This window comes from Eschrichtius robustus, chromosome 1 (genome assembly GCF_028021215.1).
Source record: "Eschrichtius robustus isolate mEscRob2 chromosome 1, mEscRob2.pri, whole genome shotgun sequence".
NCBI lineage: Eukaryota > Metazoa > Chordata > Mammalia > Artiodactyla > Eschrichtiidae > Eschrichtius > Eschrichtius robustus.
Window position 1 is genome coordinate 11,353,717 of NC_090824.1, and position 20,417 is coordinate 11,374,133.

Genomic DNA, 20,417 nt, shown 5'->3' on the forward strand with positions numbered 1-20,417 from the left:
ATAGTTTTTTGTTGATAAGTGTAAAGAAAAATATTAAGTATCTAAAGTCTTCAGTGGTGTGAACTCCCCCTCCTAACCTAGTTAAATAGAAGGTAGTAAGTACTAAGTTAAATAGAAGTAGATAGATACAGTGTCGTAAATCTGGTCATCATGATAGGTCTGTAAACCTGAGAGAACAGCAGCTGCCTGAGTTTTCAAGCAAATAAAGGTAACAATGGGACATTATGGGGGGAGGGAGGAATATAACCTGTTGATTCAAGTGGATCCTTGTTATAGAATTAGCACTATGACTCCTATACTTTATTCATTTAGCAAACACTTATTGACTTCTTACTATATGCCAGACCCTGAGAGTAGAGAAATGAATAGGATAGTCCAGTGGTGAGTGCCAATAGGCAATTCCAGTGTCAGTGGTGAGTGCCAATAGGCAATTCCAGTGTAAGTGCCCTAATAGAGTAAAGCACTGAATGGTAGGGAGCACATAGGAAAAAGAGGAGCCTCAAACCTCAATAATAGGGAGTTAGGGAAGGAGAGACAGTTAGGGAAGGAGGGACAGTATCAAGAACTATACAAGAACTTTACAGAGAAGTGACTTGGAGAATGAAGGGAGTTAAGTAAATAAAGGTTGGAGATAAAGAGGCACATATCAGGCAGAAGGAACTGCAGGTAGCAAGGCCTAGAGATAAATGAGAGCGAGGCACTTTTGCCTGGTGCCGAGGGGAGGGGTTGCAGAGATAAGAGAGGTGTGGTATGGAGAAATGAGGCTATAGCAGCCGGCAGTGCTGTGTAATGAAGAACTTGGTGTACCATGCTGAGACATTTGGCTTTATCCTGAGCCTGTGGCCTGATTAAATTTACATTTCTGAATGCTCTCTTTGGTTGCAGCATGCAGAGACCATAAGAAATGTTCCAGAAATAGTGTTTTTATTTTAAATGCATACATTCTTTAAGCAGATAAAATCTATTAATTACGCATCAAAAATTACTAATTCTTTTTAAAAAGTTCCTTACTCTATTTATTCATTTATTTAGTAGAATTTTTTGAGCACCTATTTTTTGCCAGGCACTGTGTAAGCTCTTAGCTCACATTATCCTCTGTGGTAGGTATTACCTCCATCTTACAGATAAACTGAGGCTTGAAAATATTGTCACCTGGGGTTACAACTAGAAAGTGTTAAGGCCTAAATTTGAATCCTGGTTTTTCCAACTCTAGAGCTACTCTTTCCCATTTGAGGGGGAGAGGGAATATGATGTCTGTAAGAAGAAATCATCTATGAGGTACACTGTTTCAAAGGGAGTGCACGATTATATTGAAGAGATAAAAACCAGTAGATACCAAAAAGTTTTCTGAAAGTCATAATTACTTGGCTCTACCCCAAGAGCTTTGGACTTTTCCTTTATTATGATAATGGAATTAAGGATACTAGCTTACTGTTTTGTTACTAGTGGGAGAATGGTTTAAGAATAATAAACATGGTATAGGTATAAATGGGTATTTTTTGTTTTTAGATAAAGAGGCATAAACTTCTGAGTTTCTCACGTAATAAGTACTAGGACTGTGTTTATGTAGCATTTTAATAAATGATCTGTGAGAGAAAAGTGCACAAACATTTAGGTTGTCACTGACCCTTTCTGTTCCCTTTATGACCTTTGACTTGCTCTGCTGTCTTAAGATTATGCTCCCTTCCTACCCTCTCCTACCCCCGCAAATCCCCATACTTGCTTTTGAATTAGAATACACCAGTACAGTGGGTGCCCTCTTCAAGGGAACTTAATTATAGTAATAGCTGCCATTTATTTAATGTTTATCGTAAGTTAATGTGCTAGATGCTGTGTGTATATTTTCTTACTTAATCTTCAAAATAACCCGATGAGGGAGATTTTTAGGATTAGGAAACGTTTTTCAGTTGAGGAAACAGGCAAAATTTCATACATCACACAGCTAAAGGGAGTTGGGATTGGGTCTCGGATCAGTCCGACTCTAGTGGTGTATCTTGGCATCTCTTTTCCAGTAAGATGCCTGCACGTGAGAATGTGTGTTCAATTTCAAGGAGTTCAGGCATCCTGTAGGTCCCAGAATTAGATCCCCTCGCATTTTAGTTTAGCAGAGGCTTATATATAGTGTCTGTGTCCAGAGAACGGACATCCCCTTGAATGCTTCTCCCTTTCATTATGCTATTCTCACCCCAAAAAACACTTAAGCACAAATATTAAAAATGTCATATTAGAAATGTTAATTTATAACAGACATTAAAGAAATATAAATCTATATTCAACTAAGTATCTTAGGAATTCTTAGTCTTTTTCTTTTTTTTCCTTTCATGGTGTAAAGAGAAATCTTCAGTCTTTTGTCAGTTGTTGTCTGTGTGCTTTAACCTCCTCCTTTAGTTACTAAAGTTGTTCTTTAGACATTTTCAGCTTCTTTCCCATCTTTGTTTTTCCCTTTCACACAGCTTGGCAGAGCTGTAAGAGTAAAGAGTACAAGCACTCTTTGTACATTTTCACACACAAGTTACAATGAATCTCAGTGATTGTGTCTTTCCCATCAGAAGGGAGTAATGTTCTCAAAGCAGCGAACCTTCTCATTTCCTTCCCAATAGTTGCTTGGATTTTGTGGTCATTGATTGATTTTATATTGAGCACTGAGGGAAGGAACTCCTGGCACCTTCCATAGCCTGGTGTTTTTTGTTATTTTTTTTATTATTTGATTTTTTGAATAGGTAATCATTCAAATGGAACAGAATTCAAAAGGTACAAAAGGGTCCTCAGCGAAAGGTCTCCTGTCCTCTCAACTTTTTGTCCCCCAGCCCCTCAGTTCCCCTTCACAGAGGCAACCAGTGTTATCAGTTTCTTGTATATCCATCCAGATAGACAATCCAGAGATTGTATTAGAACATAACTTTTAAAATATACTGAAAGGGAATTTTAAAAGATATTTGGAATGGATCTATAATACTAGTAATGCTTTCTGGCATTTAGCTATTACAAGAAAATCTTACAAGGCTATTAAATGGGGCAGAAGTTTGAAAGATATACTTCCACATAGATAAATATGTTGCACTTAAGTCTCTGCCTGTATCTTAATGCCCTTCTACCCAACAGGGACATCCAGGTTCTGAACATTAGCCAAGAGAGTATAAGAAATAAAACCCAGAAAAACTCAGCCTACTTTTTTTTTATAATGAAAATAGTTTTTAATCCAGAGTTATTTTCCCCCCAGCTTTATTGAGCTATAATTGACATATAGCATTGTGTAAATTTAAGGTATACAATGCAATGATTTGATACATGTGTACATTGCAAAATGTTTACCACAATAAGATTAGTTAGCATATTCTTTATCTCACATAATTAACATTTTGTTGTTGTTATAGTGAGAACATCAAAGCTGTGCTCTCACAGCAACTTTCAAGTATACAGTACAATATTGTTAACTAGTCTCCATGCTTTACATTAGATCTCTGGACCTTATTCATCTTATAACTGGAAGTTTGTACCCTTTGACCAACATCTTATTTTCCCTGCCTCTCAGCCTCTAGAAACCACCGTTCTATTCTCTGTTTTACGAGTTTGATGTTTTTTGATTCCATGTATAAGTGATATCATATTTTTCTTTCTCTGACTTATTTCACTTAGCATAATCCTCTCAGGGTCCATCCATGTTGTTGCAAATGGCAGGATTTCTTTCTTTTTATGGCTGAATACTAGATATAGATTATAGATATGGATATCTCACATTTCCTCTATCCATTCATCTGTTGATAGACACTTAGGTTGTTTCTGTGTCTTGGATTGGCTATTGTGAATATTGATGTGATGAACATGGGAGTGCAGATATCTCTTCAAGATAGTGATTTCATATCTTCAGATATATATACCCAGAAGTGGGATTGCTGGATCATATGATAGTTTTATTTATAATTTTGTGAGGAACCTCTCTACTGTTCTCTGTGGCTGTACCAATGCACAGTCCCACCAGCAGTGCACAGGGTTCCCTTTCTCTCCAACCTTGCCAGCATTTGTTGTCTCTTGTCTTTTTGAGAATAGTCATTCTAACAGGTGTGAAATGATGTCTTATTGTGGTTTTGATTTGCATTTCCCTGGTGATTAATGATGTTCAGCACCTTTTCATGTACTTGTTGGCCATTTGTATGTCTTTGGAAAAGTGCCTATTAAGTCCTTTGCCCAGTTTTTACTCAGATTGCTTGCTATTGAGTTGTATGAGTTCCTTATATATTTTGGATATTAACCCCTTGTTATTTATGGCTTGCAAATATTTTCTCCCATTCCGTAAGTTACCTTTTTATTTTGTCAATTGTTTCTTTTGCTATGCAGACACTTTTTAGTTTGTTGTAGTCCCACTTGTTGATTTTTGTTTTTGTTGCTTGTGCTTTTGGTGTCATATCCAAAAATACTTGCTGAGACTGATGTCAAGTAGCTTTTTCCCAGTGTTTTCTTCTAGGAGTTTTACAGTTTAAAGTCTTTAAGTCCTTAATCCATTTTGAGTTAATTTTTTGAGTGGTATTAGATAGGGGTCCAGTTTCATTCTTTTGCATGTAGGTATCTAGTTTTCCCTGTACCTACCATTTATTGAAGAGACTATCCTTTCCCTCACTGAGTATTCTTGGCTTTCTTATCAGTCCTTTTTTTTTTTTTTTTTTTTTGGCCAAACTATGATATACCTTTACCTGAATTATTGATTGCAGTTCTTACTGCTCTTCAGAAATGTAGTAACGTTAGACATGTTCTGAGAAAACGCAGCTAAAGCAGATCAAAGAAATGAGTACTATGGCAGACTAAAATGATTAGGATTGTCCAGTATGTCAGAAAGGATATTGCTAAGATGCTTATAAACTTACTGTGACCCCTAATGATCCTCACCTTCAGGTATTCATACCATTATGCAACCCCCTCCCCTTAAGTGTGAGTGCAACATAAGACTTGTTTCTAACTAATACAATATGGCAAAGATGATGGGATATCACTCCCACGGTTACATTAGATTATATAAGACTCCATCTTCATAGTAGACTTACACTAGAGACTTTTTACCTTGCCAGCTGTGAAGAAGTAAGCTACTATGTGGTGAGATGGCCTGTTGAGTGGACCGCATGGCAAGAACTGCAGGCAGCCTCTTGGAGCTGAGTGTGAACCCCGCAGCTAATAGCCAGCAAGAAGCTGGGCCTTTAGTTATACGGCTGCAGGGAAATGATTTCTGCCAGCAACCCAAATGAGCTTGGAAGCAAATTCTTCCCCAGCCTTCAGATGAGAATGTAAACCCAGTTGGCACCTTGATTGCAGCCTTAAGAAACCCTGACTAAGGACCCAGGTGACCTGTGCCCAGACTCCTGACCCACAGAAAATATGGGATGATATGTTGGTTGTTTTAATCCACTAAGTTTGTGATAATTTGTTACATAGCAACGGAAAACAAATACATTATTTAATCTTCTGATTTTCATAGGTTAGAATGGTTTAATATCAACAATTCCATGTGATTTAACTTAATTAGGGGAAATCAGTAATTTAAATCTAATTTATCACAGAGCCTTCAAGGTGATAACCAGCCACACCTCTAATAAAAGACTCGGTTCAGGAAAGATGGTGCTATCAGCCACAGTCCCAGCTGCTACAACTGGCTGGAGGCTATAATTGATACTCTCATTGTAACTATATCACTCAGAGTTCAGTCAGGGAAGCTGAGCAACTCTGACTTAGGGGGTAGGGGAATTATTATAGGAATTGGGCCTTACACAATTGTGGAAGAAGCTGGGGAAGTGAAGGTCTGAAAGGGAGAGGAATTAGACCCAAAGGAGTTAATAATCAGTCAACCTGGGAAGTCAAGGACATTGAGCCACTAAGGTGGAGCTGCAAAGGGGGAAGCATGAGGACAGTGGCAGTTGTATCCGTGGATCTGCAGCCTATCATCTGGTGGTTGCCTGGGGCCAGTGTTGTCACCAGGGCTGCAGTTGGGAGGGAGAGCTGGATGCAGAGCTGAGGAGAGCAAGGACAAGCTAGAATCCACGGGCACCTCCGTGTCTGCCTGTCACCACATCTAGCTACAGTGACTTTTTTTGTTGTTTGTTTTTGAGTTTTTTTGTTGTTTTTTTTCTGGTTTTTTTTTTTTGGCTGCGTTGGGTCTTCGTTGCTGCGCGTGGGCCTTCTCTAGTTGCAGCAAGCAGGGGCTACTCTTTGTTGCGGTGCGCGGGCTTCTCATTGCGGTGGCTTCTCTTGTTGCGGAGCACGGACTCTAGGCACACGGGCTTCAGTAGTTGCGGTGTGTGGGCTCAGTAGTTGTCACGCACGGGCTTAGTTGCTCCACAGCATGTGGGATCTTCCCAGACCAGGGATTGAACCCACGTCCCCTGCATTGGCAGGCGGATTCTTAACCACTGCGCCACCAGGGAAGTCCCTACAGTGACTTTTAGAGAGTAATGGCTGCTGCTGCTGCTTCCTTTCAAACAAATCACACATTTCTGTTTTGGCCAACTTTAGCTTAGAAACAGACAGGGATGGAGATCATGGAAAAGAGTTTTAGCTTAAGCAACTTTAAACAGTACAGGTCAGCACAGTCTCCCTCTTCCATCACCCAGCCTAGATTTTCTTCATGCTTTACCAACATTTCAGCAGGTCTAGATAGCCTGCCAGGTGAGATGACCCAGACCTTCATCCCAGAAGTATCTGCAGTTGCCCAGCCTCCGTTATCACTGAGCAAGGAAGCACCAGAAGGTACTGCAGTTGAGTCCCTCGAATTCTGGACGAACACCTTCCTGCTCCTTTTGTACTGCCCCAAACCTAGCGCCCTGGCACAGCACTCTCAATATCCACTCTCACCGTATTTATATCCAGGTCTTGTAATTCCTTGGGTGTGTGTGCTTTCTTCCCAGAACAGGGACTGTACTTTCTCTCTCAGAATGTGATTATGCTTGAACAGATCCTGATTATTGGTTTGGAGCTAGTGAGAGGAGGCAGGGGCAGATGTTGAAGAAGACAAACCCTGTCTTTTCAGGCACCTCCAGGGTCTTCTGGCAAGAGAACACTACTGTCCTCTAGCAAGGAGTTGGGAGGTGCTGCCCCTCCCAGCCCGGAAAGTTCAAGTGAATCTTGGGGTTTAGCATTCCTAGCTCATCCACCCAAATATCCCCCTTCCAGGTTTCTGTGTCCACCTGTTCCTATCGAGACCCAGATTTTGTCAGAGGTTTGCCAAGACTTTGCTCAAGTCTTCTTTGTAGTTCTGATATCCTTAAAATTAAATCTTGAGCCTGAGTTTTGGCAGTCTTTTCTGCAGCTGCAGGAAATAAGGGTCTCTTTGAACACTGATCTAGAAGTTTCCTGATTTTGACAGAATTCTTAGACTTGAGGGGTGACTAACTGTCATTTTCTTTTTTTCATGACTTTTCATCCAGCCACATCAGGTCCTTCGAATTACTAATGTTTCCATTCAAGTTCAACCACTACTACTGAACTAATACTTCACTTAGTGAAAAATCTTAGTATTGTCATGCTGCTACAGGCAGGGGTTATCACCACCCCACTTGTCATTAGGAATGGGGTCCTCTTCGTCATCTTACCAGTGAGTGATTTAGTTCCAGAATCTCACTCAAGAATCTTATTTCCTAGGGCCACTTACCTTACTATCATAGTGTGGGTGTCTCCTCTCATTCCCCCATAACCTGTGCTGAAACAGCCTAAAACAAAGGCTTGCTTGCAGGTAGTTTATTTGGTAAGGAATCCCATGAACAAGAGTGAGAATTGGGGGGATTGAAAAAGGGGAGGAAGGAAAGCAGCATAAGAGTGGGCCATTGTGTTGGTTACCACTGGAGGCTACTGGGCTTCAAGCCTACCAGGATCCTTGAGGAGTTTTGTAGAATCTTCTTCAGAATGGTCCTCCTGAAGGATAACAGAGAGGAGCCTTTATCCAGCCAGCTCTCAGATGTTGCAGAGTCCAAGGACTAGCAATGAAAAACACTAAGGCATAGATTGACTTGTCTTCTAACCCCCATGTCTGATGCTTATTCTCTGCCTTGGATCTGGAATTCTGGTTGCCTTTTTAAAATAGATGTGCAGGGATGATACGTTGATGGTGGTGTTTTAGAAAGCAAACCTTTCGGCTGCGTGATCATTATGGATTAGAATACTGAAGGGACAGAGATAGTGGGAAGCTTTTCTATAATTAATGTGTGAGGTACTGAGGATTTGAACCAAGGTGGTGTTAATAGGAATGGAAAACAAAGCTAATCAAAGAGCATTTTGAAGGAAGAATCAGTAAGAAACATTAACTAGTTTGTTTTGTGTGTGTGTATGTGAGAGAGAGAGAGAGAAAGAGAGTTGGCACAGCTGATTTAAGATGTCTTGCCTAGAAAAAGGATAGTGTTCATGGACACATTGGCTCCCCAATATTATTTAACATAATCCTCAGAACTCTGATGGGATTATTTCATCCTGGATGTGAGGAAATGAGACTAGCAGAGGGTGGTGTGCTTTGATCCAGTACAGGCTGGTAGGTGAGAGCCAAGAGTTAGTGATATAATTACCTGAATTCAAAGCCTTATATGCTCTTCCTGCTACTTCATGCTGCCCTCACTTCCCTCTTGTTTCATAATTCCTTTCCTTAGGATTTGGAATCAGTCATGTACGGGTTAGTAGGAAAGAACTGAAACAACTTTTCTCTCAAGCCTATTTGCACTTGAAGTTGTAATTCTAACTCTGGTGCCACTGAAGAGTCACTATGCCTGCTCTAAGGCCAGCCTTCCTCTAACCTTATTATATTGTTTTATGTTGCATGGCAAGCCGTAATCTCCTCCATAATTCCTTTTCTTTCTTCCCGCTTGTCTGTTTCTTTCTTCCTCTTACCACCTCAAACCCAATATGAAACTTTAAATTTGGAAGCAGCTTATACATTTCCTGTTGGATATGAGCCAACGAAAAGGTTTCCCACTGATATTGGTGAAACATGTATGAGGGTATACCTAGGAATAACGAAGAGTATGAGAGTGGCAGTAAAGACAGATGCTGACAGTGTATTATTCAGGAAATCTGTCAACGTTGAAGTGCATTTTAGTAATCAGAGGAACACGAAGAGGAGAAAAACAAAAATGTTCATAATAAAAACAGAAAGTGGTCCTATTTAACATGCAGCAGTAACAATCATTTGTATTACTAAATGTCAAATTAATTTGTTTCACTTCTTTGTATTTCTGCCTTGATCATTCATGTTATATAGCTCAAATTTTTGAAGAGAGGCATTTTTGCCACCGTTAAAGATTAGAAAGAAGATATTCTGGTGAAAGAGAATAGAAGAAAGGATTTAAAAAATTGGAGATGGATCTGTAAAATGGGGTTATCACACAAGCAAAAAGAATTGTAAATTGCAAGAAGACAGACTTCATACTGTCTGCCAACCTCACAACAGCATCGTTGAAAATCTGCTACCTGAGCAAAATACATGGGCATCTTTGAGCCATTACATGGCTAGGCTACAGATGAGTTTTTCTGTTACAAGGAAATTGTTAAAAGCTTTGATTCATCCAAAAAGGTGTATGGGTTATTAGTCATTGCTGTGTGACAACCACCAGAGAATCTCAGTGGCATTTAATAAAAAACATGTATTTCTCACAAATTTCCAGGTCAGTTGAAATCACAGATTTAAATTTGCAACCCTGGAGTCACTCTGATTGCCACCGTGGTTGAGTAGGGCCGGTGGCTCTGTTCCCACTCCTGCTCATTTTCCTCCTGGGACCAACAAACTAGCCACAGTGTGTTCTTCCCATGGCAGTGGCAGAAGGTGAGAGGGCAAGTCTAGTTCCCAAAAGTACTTTTGAAGCCTTTTGTCACATCACATTCACTAACATTTAATTGGCCAAAGCAGATCTCATGGCCAATTCCAAAGTCTTGGGGCAGGGAAGTACACTCTGCCCGTGGAGGTGGCGGGGCACGGGGATCAGAAGGCTGGTAGTAGTGAATATATCTAAACAGTAATCGAGCACGTGTGGGTAATAGTCTAATAAGCTCCAAAGTTCTAGTTTAAAAAGATAAAGTAGCCATTCTGACTGTGTCGTTTAGTTGTCTTTAAAGAAATATATGTACTGTTTAATCTGTAGTTAGGAAATGGAGTCAGTAAGCTGTACAGGGGAAAAAAGAGAGAGCGTGCCCTCTGTAAGTTAATTAGTACTGAATGGGAGGAAACAAACCTGACTTCCATATATCCTGAAACTGGCAAAGGGGAAGGAATTTTAGCACAGTGCTACTCAAAGTGTGTCTACAATGAGATAAGTACAGAAATTGAGAGTATGAATTTTATATCTTTTGTAGCAATTTGACATTGCCATAGTATTTAAGCAGTGTTTTTACTGAATTTTACTAAAGTATTGGTCCATGGCAGATCAGAAACTTAAAAAGAGGCAAAAACAAAAAACTGTTCCTTGACCCAAGATAGTTTGAGAAGAGCTAAGATAGATTATGACTTTCAGCTCACTAGAAATGAATACCTGCATTGCACATAAATGGACCTTGTGATTTATACATTGGTCTTTTGGGATTCGGGTTATTATCACTTTGTCACCAAGAATCTGACCATCTTTCAGTGTGCTAATAATGTTTTTGGACTTACGAGACTGGTCCAGATTTTACCAAGGAAATGGCATTGTGTGAAGCCTCTTTGCATCTTACTTGCTAGCCTTTCCCTGCCAGCATCCCTTTGGCCTTGCTGCTACAGTATTTACATTTTCATTCCATTATTGACAAGCTTGACAAAAGGCAAATTACCACTAATTGATATTCTTTGCTATAATATGAAAATACTAATTTTGACAAAATTAGATAAATCTCTTTAAAATATACCTTCCAACTTTTTTGGGGGGAACCTAATTGTCTTTCTTTTACTTTTGTGAGTTAATATTACCATGTTTGGTGTATTTGTAAGGTGCTTTTCTATTCATGAGAGAGGCAGTTCTAAGTGAAGTTCTGATGAGCATTGATTAGTAGAAGACCTAAAGTTAGAGGCATAAGAAGGAGATGGAAAGAGATTTATAGGATAGAAGGGAAGGGAAGGATGTGTTTCATTAAGTATGACTTGTCCTCTTCCTAGCTGTATGACCTTGGCAGATTAATTAATCTTTGTGAGTCTTAGTTTTCTCATCTGTAAAATGGGAATCATAATATACCTTCTTCAAGAAGAAGTGCTAGGATTAAATATTATCTAAATTAAGCACAGAACTTGGTACATAATAAATTTCAAAAATGTTAGCTATTATGTTTGTTTTTAATTGATTATTTACCAGGTGTCAGGTAGATAGATAGAATCAGAGATAAGATGGGGCCACTACCAGGACTTCCCTGGTGACACAGTGGTTAAGAATCCGCCTGCCAAATGCAGGTGACACGGGTTTGAGCCCTGGTCCAGGAAGATCCCACATGTCACGGAGCAACTAAGCCCGTGCGCCACAACTACTGAGCCTATGCTCTAGAGCCCGTGAGCCACAACTACTGAGCCTGCGTGCCACAATTACTGAAGGCCGCACACCTAGAGCCTGTGCTCCTCAGCAAGAGAAGCCACCACAATGAGAAGCCCGCGCACCTCAACGAAGAGTAGCCCCCTCTCGCCGCAACTAGAGAAAGCCCGCACGCAGCAATGAAGACCCAGCGCAGCCAAAAATAAATAAATAAATAAATTTATTAAAAAAAAAAAAAGATGGGGCCACTACCCCAAAGGAGCGCTCAGTCTGATAGAGGATTCAGACAAATATATCAGAAAGATAAACTAGTATGGGAGTTTAATGCTATTACAGAGAGAAACACAGGGCGCCATGGAAACTTTTAGGTAAGAGGAACACCTGACTTTTGACTTAGGCTTTGGGGAGCGGGTTCAAGATAGGCTTTTGAAAGAGGCAATATCTAAGCTGAGTCTAAAAGATGTGGAGGAGTTACGAAGGAAAATTAAGAGCATTTCAGAAAAATGGAACAACATATGTAAAGGCCTAGAGGTGAGAGAGTTTGGTGGAATTCTAGGAAATTGTAAGTAATGCAGTATGACTAGAGTACAGAATATGAACCGAGTAGGGGCTGGAGAAGTTGGCAGAGGCCAGATCATCCAAAAAACTGCAGTTTGGATTTTATCTTGAAGTCAAGCTACTGAATAATTTGTTACATCCGTAACAAAGGTGTGTGTGTGTGTGTATGTGTGTGTGTATATATATGTGTGTGTATATATATATGAGGAGGGAAGTGCTAGAGGAGGGAGGAGGAAGGACTAGATTTCCCAGAGGAAACGAAGTGACTTTTGGATTAAAGATGTCTGCAGAATATCCATGTGAACTCTGGGAAGTTAAGGAATGAGTCTGGGAAGTTTAAGAAATGAGTCTGGATGTCAGGAGAGAGCTCTAGGTTGGACCTTGAAAGACATAAGGATACAATGGGAGTTAAGGCCATGGGGACAGGTGACATTACCCAGGAAATTGTGCAGTAGAAAGAGCTTTGTAATTACAGCACTTGGCAAGAAGGTACTCCAGAATGTTCGAATGAGGGAAGAATATCATCAAGGATACGGTCTCATTTAAATCTCATATAATAACCCTGAGTTAGGAATATAATCCCAGTTTTACAGATGAAAACATTTCAGGCTCAGGGAGGGTAAGTGATTTGCCCAAAGTGACTTTTCTGCTAAATGGTCAAGCTGAGATTTCAAGTCAATTTGATTTCAAAGTCCATTTTTCCTATCATGTCTAGCTTCTTTGTAAACCTCAGAAGTTTAAACATATGATGTTATCTTTAATTCCCTTTCTTCCCTCTGCCAATATCCTGGTTTTAGTAGGATTGTGACACATTTTTTTAAAAACCACATTTTCTCTAATTTGCCTAGCTTTGTCCCCAGACATGTCTACCAGATTGCCTTTCCTGTCATGTTGACTCATACTACTTGACTCCACTTCAGTGCCTGCTTTGAAACAGCAGACTGACAGAAGTCCTCCACTGGCTACTGGGCGAGGCCTGTCCCCCTCAGCTTGGCATTCAAGGCTTACAGTAAAATCTTGAGGACTGTTCAGAACTTTTCCATATTTCCCACTTCTCATCAGCACGCATTCATGCCTTTGGTTTGTTTACATGCAGATTTCATTTATAAGGATCTAATTTTAATGTTTAGATTAAATAAATTAATCTTTAATCTTTAGATTTAATTACTCTTATGCTTACTCTGTTATTTCTAAAAACGATTTTATCTTTGTGGCAGAAAAAGCTTGGATGTCATCCTACCTTAGTTCCATACCCAGTGTAAGGGTTCTTGGTACTCTACCCGTAATGCGATGAGCTAGCCTCCTGCCTTTTTCTAGAGGGATCCTTGAGGGGAGGTAAGGAGAGCAGTTCTAATTGTTAGAAATTTCTTAATAATGAGTCAAAATCTCTCTTCTTTTACCATCATGTGTTTCCCAGGACTTGCCCTTGCAACCACAGAGAATGGGTCATTTCTTTTCTGCCTCATGAGGTTCCATCAAACATTGAAAGATAGCTCTTATGTCTCTCCTCGGGTTTCTCTTACATAAATCAATAATAATCTTGTTTGTTCAGAGCTTTTCTTCAGTAACAGGTCTCAAACTCTCCACTGTACTTACGCCCTCCTCTGAGAATTCTGGAGTTTTGTCATTGCCCGTCCAAACACAGGGCTCAGAACAGAACACAGCACCCCACAGGAGAGCAGTGCAACATTATTCCTTTGATTATGACTCTATGTTTGTATCTTAAAAGCCTGAGATTGCTTTAGTTTTATAGCAGCCATGTCACATTTTGCATTTGTTCAGTTAACATACCCAGATATTATCTTTAAATAAGCGGTTATAGTTAAGCTAGCTCGCCCCTATCTTCTACTGTGCCGTTGCTTTTCTTTAATCTAAATATAGAACTTTCTGATTTTTTTGGTTAGATTTCATCTTCATTTCGATCCATCTTTTTATCTAATTATGATCATTTTATCCAGTGTATTTTTAACTGCGTTTCCCAGCTTTAGGTCATCTCAAGACTTTGAAGCATTCTTTCCACAACTTAATTCAAATTCTTGATTAACATCGGAAAGACAGAGACTCTCCACTCCATCCTGGGAGTTAATCAGTGCTACTTGCAAATGGTTCTGTTAGCCACTGTTCTGTCATCCCTCCACATCTTTTTGTCTTATCTTCAAAGATCTCATTTGTACATTCAGCAAATTTTTATTTAATGCCAACCAGGTGGTAGAAGGTGCTAGAGATACAGTGAAGACAATGGTCCCCGTCTTCTGTAGCTAACAGTCTAGAGACATCATGAAGTGTTTTGTTAAATGCTTTGCAGAAATCAGGTTATACAATTCTCTATGATATTCTGCTTATCTGGTACCATATCAGAAAAGGGGAGGAAGCATTACTTTTTACAAACTCTATATTGGCTCCTAATGATCTTATATCACCTGAAAATGGGAATTGTTATCTTTCTCTTTTCACTTTTCATAGGTTCACAAGAACTTTGAACTTTGGAAGTCTCCAGGGTTCACTGCTGCCCCTTCTGTCTTTTACTACTCTATCTTTTAAACCTCTGAGCTCATTAGAGAGCAGCCTGTTTAGCCATATTTTTGTTGTTGGTGGTGGTGGTGGTGTTTAAACAACCCCCCCATTATTGGGGTTCTTTTTTTATTTTATAGTAAACTTAGTTGTGAAGAATTTCTGTCCAACTTTAGCCATTTTCCTTTACACAGTCTTTGTCACTCTAATTTTACTTATATTTTATCTTTGTATTTTGAAATTATCTTTCCTAAGGAAAATAGATGACTAACCTCAGATTTTCTTCTTCTCTTCTTTGAGCTCTTAAGGTGCCATAGTCACTTTTTCCAGGATCCTGGTCCTTTTCACTTAAACCACATATTTCTTTTTAGTTCACCAGATGAACAAAAAACTGCAGTATTTTATCTGTATTCTGAGGGATTAAACTATCGACGATGCAAAGTGTTGTTTTTTTATTAGAATAATACAAAAAACAGATGTCCTCATAGTTCCTAGAAGATAGCCCACCTGTCTTACCCCCAAGGGTGGATTCTCTTATCAATCAGGTGTCATCCAAGCCTTCCTCTTGCCAGTTCCCAAAACTGTACCATTTCTACCTATTCTTCTTTCTTTCCCGTTTGGTCCAGTGCCCTCCACTATAATGTCTTATACAAATTGTTGAGTTGCACATAGATGTTTATTTTCTTAAACAATTATGAGGGTTCCTTGCCTTTTTCTATGGATCTGTCTTTATGGAACAGCAGATTTCCTATAGATGTCATAATCTGTTATAGTTACCAGTTGTTACCCCATCCCACCAAGTCTTGGTGATTACCATGAGATTTTATTTATCTCCTTGTTCTTTTTTACCATTGCTGCTTTTCAGGTTGGTGTCTAACACACTGATGTTCAATAAGTAATATTTATGATTAATCTCAAGAAGTATTTGCCTTCTCTTTTAGGCTGTGAGGATATCATTGCTGAAAGCATCTCATTAGATACCTTAATTGCCATCCTCAAGTGGAGCTCTCATCCATATGGCTCTAAATGGGTACACCGACAAGCTTTGCATTTCCTCTGTGAGGAATTTTCCCAGGTCATGACTTCGGATGTTTTTTATGAACTCAGCAAAGACCATCTGCTTACTGCTATCCAGTCTGACTACCTACAGGTAATCATTTATACACCTCTCAAATTCAGTGTCATTCATAGGTGCACCAAGCAACCCATCTGTGCTCTGTTACTCTCCCATCTAGGGAGATCAGCCCACCCAGGGATACCCTCTCCATATTTGTGCAGCCACAGCCTTCTAGCTCTCTGGCCCTTTGTGCGCTCTGCCACCATGATTCAGCATTGTGAACTGGCTCAGGTCCTAACCAACCACGCCAAAGGGGTTGTGCCAGTAGGCAAAAGGCAGGGTCAGAAGCATATCCCAATGGTGACTCTCTTGGCTTCTGTTAATAATAGATTCACTGTAACGGTTTCGTTTATTTGGTGAAGTATCAGAAGATACTTAGTTAGTTTAAGCAGCACAAAGTAAGAATAATAATCAATTTCTGACCTACTCAAATGCTTATAAAAACTCAATGTGTGTGTCCTGCTGAAGTATAATAATGCTTTCAACTACTTATTTTTAGTCAGAAGTACTTTTAAGCAAATTCTTGTGCCCTTGACTTATATGTCCTTTATAATTAGGTAATTTAAACTAACAACAGATTTAAAATATTGTAAAAAAATACTTTCAGGTAGAATATGTTCAAGCTTTTTTTCTTTTTTTTTTCTTTTTGCATTGGCTGTATGAATTTTATGCTAGAAACTGTACAACAGTTTTAATGTTATTAAGTCATAAACTCATTGAGCCATTTCCTGTTTCTTTGTATTTGTACCAGAAAAATTATGAAATGCTTCCATCTCAGTCAGAAATGAAGATTTTAAAAATCCACTTAGCATCTGTGTTTTTCCTTCATATATTGCTTTGATTGCAGTACAAATGTTGTCATAATTGGTTTTGGTTTATTTAGGATCTGTGTTCATTAACCTTATTTCACTGTCCTGATGCAGACATTATGGGAGTTAGGATTTGTCAGTTCTCTCAATTAATTGTTTTTAGAAGCTTTGCATTTCTTCTTAGAAAGTAAAAACCTTGGACAGCAGCCTAGATTTGCCCTCAGATTTTAAATAAAGTACAAAAGAGGGGCTTCCCTCGTGGCACAGTGCTTAAGAATCCTCCTGCCAATGCAGGGGACACGGGTTCAAGCCCTGGTCTGGGAAGATCCCACATGCCACGGAACAGCTGAGCCCGTGCACCACAGCTACTGAGCCTGCACTCTAGAGAGCCTGCACTCTAGAGCCCGCGAGCCACAACTACTGAGCCTGCGCTCTAGAGCCCGCGAGCCACAACTACTGAGCCCGCGCGCCACAACTATGAAGCCTGCGTGCCTAGAGCCCGTGCTCCGCAACAAGAGAAGCCACTGCAATGAGAAGCCCGCACACTGAAATGAAGAGTAACCCCTACTCGCCGCAACTAGAGAAAGCCCGCACACAGCAACGAGGGCCCAACACAGCCCAAAAAAAAAAAAAAAGTACAAAAGAATGAGGGGCACATTGCCGTTTCACAGACAGTGCTTGAGGGGTCCTTCAGCAGTCAGTAGCATACTTTGTGGAGATTGTAGTGTCTTCTGCCAAAACAAGTTGCCATAGTTGTTTTTTTCTGCTCCTGCAGGAGATATCGGTCACACTGTATCCTTACCCTTTTACTTTCATCTGTTTATCTCCATATTGTCCCAGAAAGAATTTAAGCCAGCTCTATCGAAACCGTATAGTAAGATAAATTTAAAACAGGGGAAGAAAACAGGATAAAGAAAAAAATAAAGATGGAAATAAGAATAAAAATGTAATTAGAGCCAAGAGTGAGGTTACTGGACAAAACACATGTCATTCGGTCTTGTGTATTTGCTGCTGATACACCACAGGTTTAGCTCAGACATTGGAAACAGCCAGTGTAAAGAGTGAAGCGTGGCAAGTTGCACGTTGTATTTACTTTACGACCTAGGAGGAGTCATTAATGAGATTAACCATCTATCTGATTGCACTGAAATAAATGTAAACCGTTTTTTATTATAGGCAAGTGAACAAGATATCCTTAAATATCTGATTAAATGGGGTGAGCATCAGTTAATGAAGAGAATAGCAGACAGAGGTAAGCTCAGAAAACTAGCTTGCAACTGTAAGCTTTTCCTGAAAGTTACTGAAGTGTGTGCTGCACATCAGTCTTTTGACAGTTGCCACTGTTGCCTGGTGAAAACAGAAATTTTTACAATCAGTAGAATCCTTTAGTGGAAAGGGTATACTTTGTTAGAAATAAATATACCAGAAAATTTAATTTTGCAACTTTAAAGTGATACTCTTAATGCTATCTTTCTATGTGTTTAATAATATATGTTGACTGGTTTATGAAAGTATTAGAGTGAAATTTTTCATTTAATTAAAGTGTTACAAAAGCATGTCGTTGATGAAAATGATCTAGAATTAGATAGTGGTGATAGGTGCACAACATTCTAAATGTACTAAAAGTCCCACTAAGTTGTACACTTTACGATGGTTAAAATGGTGAGTTTTATGTTATGTGAATGTGAATTTTACCTCAAGGGGAAAAAAAATATATGACTACCCAAAGAGAGTATATTTGTTTATCTTAAATTTTTGTGGAAGGTAAAGGAGAAATGATCCTTTTGAATGGCCTCCAGCTGGGGATACTGCAGAAGAGATAGAAGCATCATATGTAGCTTATGATTTTAACTGAACTTTGGAAGCTTATGATTCTATAGCAGTCTTATGTTTATATCTAGGGTTAGCCCACCCACCTGTGCTCCTTCTTTCATAGAATATTGTGTTCCTCTATGTAGTGAACCCAAATCAAAATGTTAGAAAAATTAAATGCAGGTTTCCCTTTCCTGTCATTTTCAACAGCTTTATATAAATATAATTTACATACCATAAAGTTCACCTTTTTAAAGTGTTCAAGTCAGTGTTTTTTAGTACACTTACAGAGTTGTTCTGCCCACATTTTAAAATATATTTTAAAAAATCAAGCTAAACCTGCCTTCAAATCTTTTTATAGTGTCCCTTTAATATACTACAACCCAAGCGCGCTAGGGAAAAAAAGCAGTTCTCCTATCTTATTTCTCCTAATTTATCTTTTGCTAAAAGCCTTTAGCAATTTCAGATTTGAAATTTTTTAAATACAAAAACCACTACTATTAATTTGGGACATTTTTGAAATGCCATTATACAGTCTATCCTTATTTGCAGATTCTATATTTTCAAATTCACCTACTTGCTAAAATTTATTTGTGATCCCCAAATCAGTACTCATGACACTTGCATGTTCATTTGCAGAGATGTGCAGAGTGACACAAAATTTGAGTCATACGTTTCCAGCTTAAGGTAGAACAGAGTGACACTCTCCCGTCTTATTTCAGCTCTCAAACCACTGTCCTTTTCATAATCTTTTTAGTGCCGTGTTTTTCACATCTTTATGGGTTTTTCTGGTGATCCCATGGTCTAAAATGGCCTCCTAGTGTAATGCTTAGTACCGTCTAGTGTTCCTAAGTCCACGAGTGCTGTGATGTGCCTTACGGAGAAAATGTATGTGTTGATAAGCATAGTTCAGGCACGAGTTACAGTGCTGTTGGCTGTGAGTTCATTGTTAATGAATCAACAATATGTACCAATAAGGTGTCTTTAAACAGAAACACACATAAAACAAGGTTATGTCTTGATTGGTTAACAAAACTGATGCGACCAGAGGCTCTCAGGGACCGAACCCTGTGTTTCCCTAAGAAGCAGTGGTTCAGTGTTCACTAACTGTGGCGGCTTTAGAGAACAAAACCACCCCAGATAACAAGAGTTGATTGTATATAATGCTACATAATCATCACAGGCTTGTTCGTTGATGTAAGGCTGGTAATGATGAAATGTCATATTTATTTTGAGCAGGTAATGAACATCCTTGATAAAATTTCCCTTACAAAACAGTGGTTTTCAGGCTGGGTTAGAATGGAAGGCTCTTTCACAGGGATGAGGAAGGAGGACGCTGCATGAACCAGGGTGCCCTTTGTCTCAGTCCCCTTCATACGTAAGGTTTCTGCCCTTACCTGTTACATATTTGGGAATTTCTTGTAATATTTCGTTTGAAACCAGGACACCACTACTTTGAGAAAAAATTTCTTTCGAAAAGCAGTGCCTTTTATAAGTACTGAAGCCAAAGCATAGCAAGACAAGAGAAAAAAAAAACCCTTGTTCCACACACGTGCAATAATTTTATTTTGAATGACTCCAAAAATATCTTACCCTCTCAAAAAACAATATCTCTTTATCTATCACGTGATTTAAGGGGAATACCAGTTTGCCTGTAGTGTTTGCAAAAAATCCAGCATTTATATTTGTGAATGATAAAGATCTTATTTTTTTAAGGAAGAAAAAGATACAGCCCCCTGGTTTAAAGATATGATTAAAAATTCCCCAAATGTGAAATTTTCCTTCCCACCTCAATATCAAAAGCATATATATACACTTCAGATTTTCCCCTTTCACTAATACTCAATGAAGAAAACATTTTATTCTCTGCTCTGGACAGTGGTATTACACATCAGACGTCAAAAGGTTCACTTTTATGCATTAACATTCCCATATTACGGAAATTTAGGAGGCTCATAAAATTCTTAAAGTCAGATAGAGTGTACATTAGGTTTTGCTGCTTTAAGATACCAGGTGATATAATTTTAGAATCTTATTAAATTGCTGTTAAATATACATAGTAGCCTAATGAGCATACTGATAACCTACAGTGATCAGAAATAACATTTGGCCTGCATTGCCTTTATTGTACTTTTTAAAAAAATGGTCACAAAAGTGAGA

General features: G+C 39.0%; 1 protein-coding gene across 3 annotated transcripts in view; it reads left to right on the forward strand.

The window, feature by feature from the left end:
- The window catches only part of BTBD7 (BTB domain containing 7), an 80,434-nt gene that overhangs the window by 47,956 nt on the left and 12,061 nt on the right, over positions 1 to 20,417 (forward strand). For 2 of the 3 annotated variants that reach the window (XM_068541269.1, XM_068541259.1), the window contains 2 exons: positions 15,461 to 15,669; positions 17,622 to 17,697. In XM_068541269.1, coding sequence (XP_068397370.1) covers positions 15,461 to 15,669; positions 17,622 to 17,697 — 285 coding nt within the window. Of the gene's footprint in view, positions 1 to 9,626; positions 9,685 to 15,460; positions 15,670 to 17,621; positions 17,698 to 20,417 lie in introns of those variants that run through there. The other variant, XM_068541277.1, reaches the window with a different exon arrangement.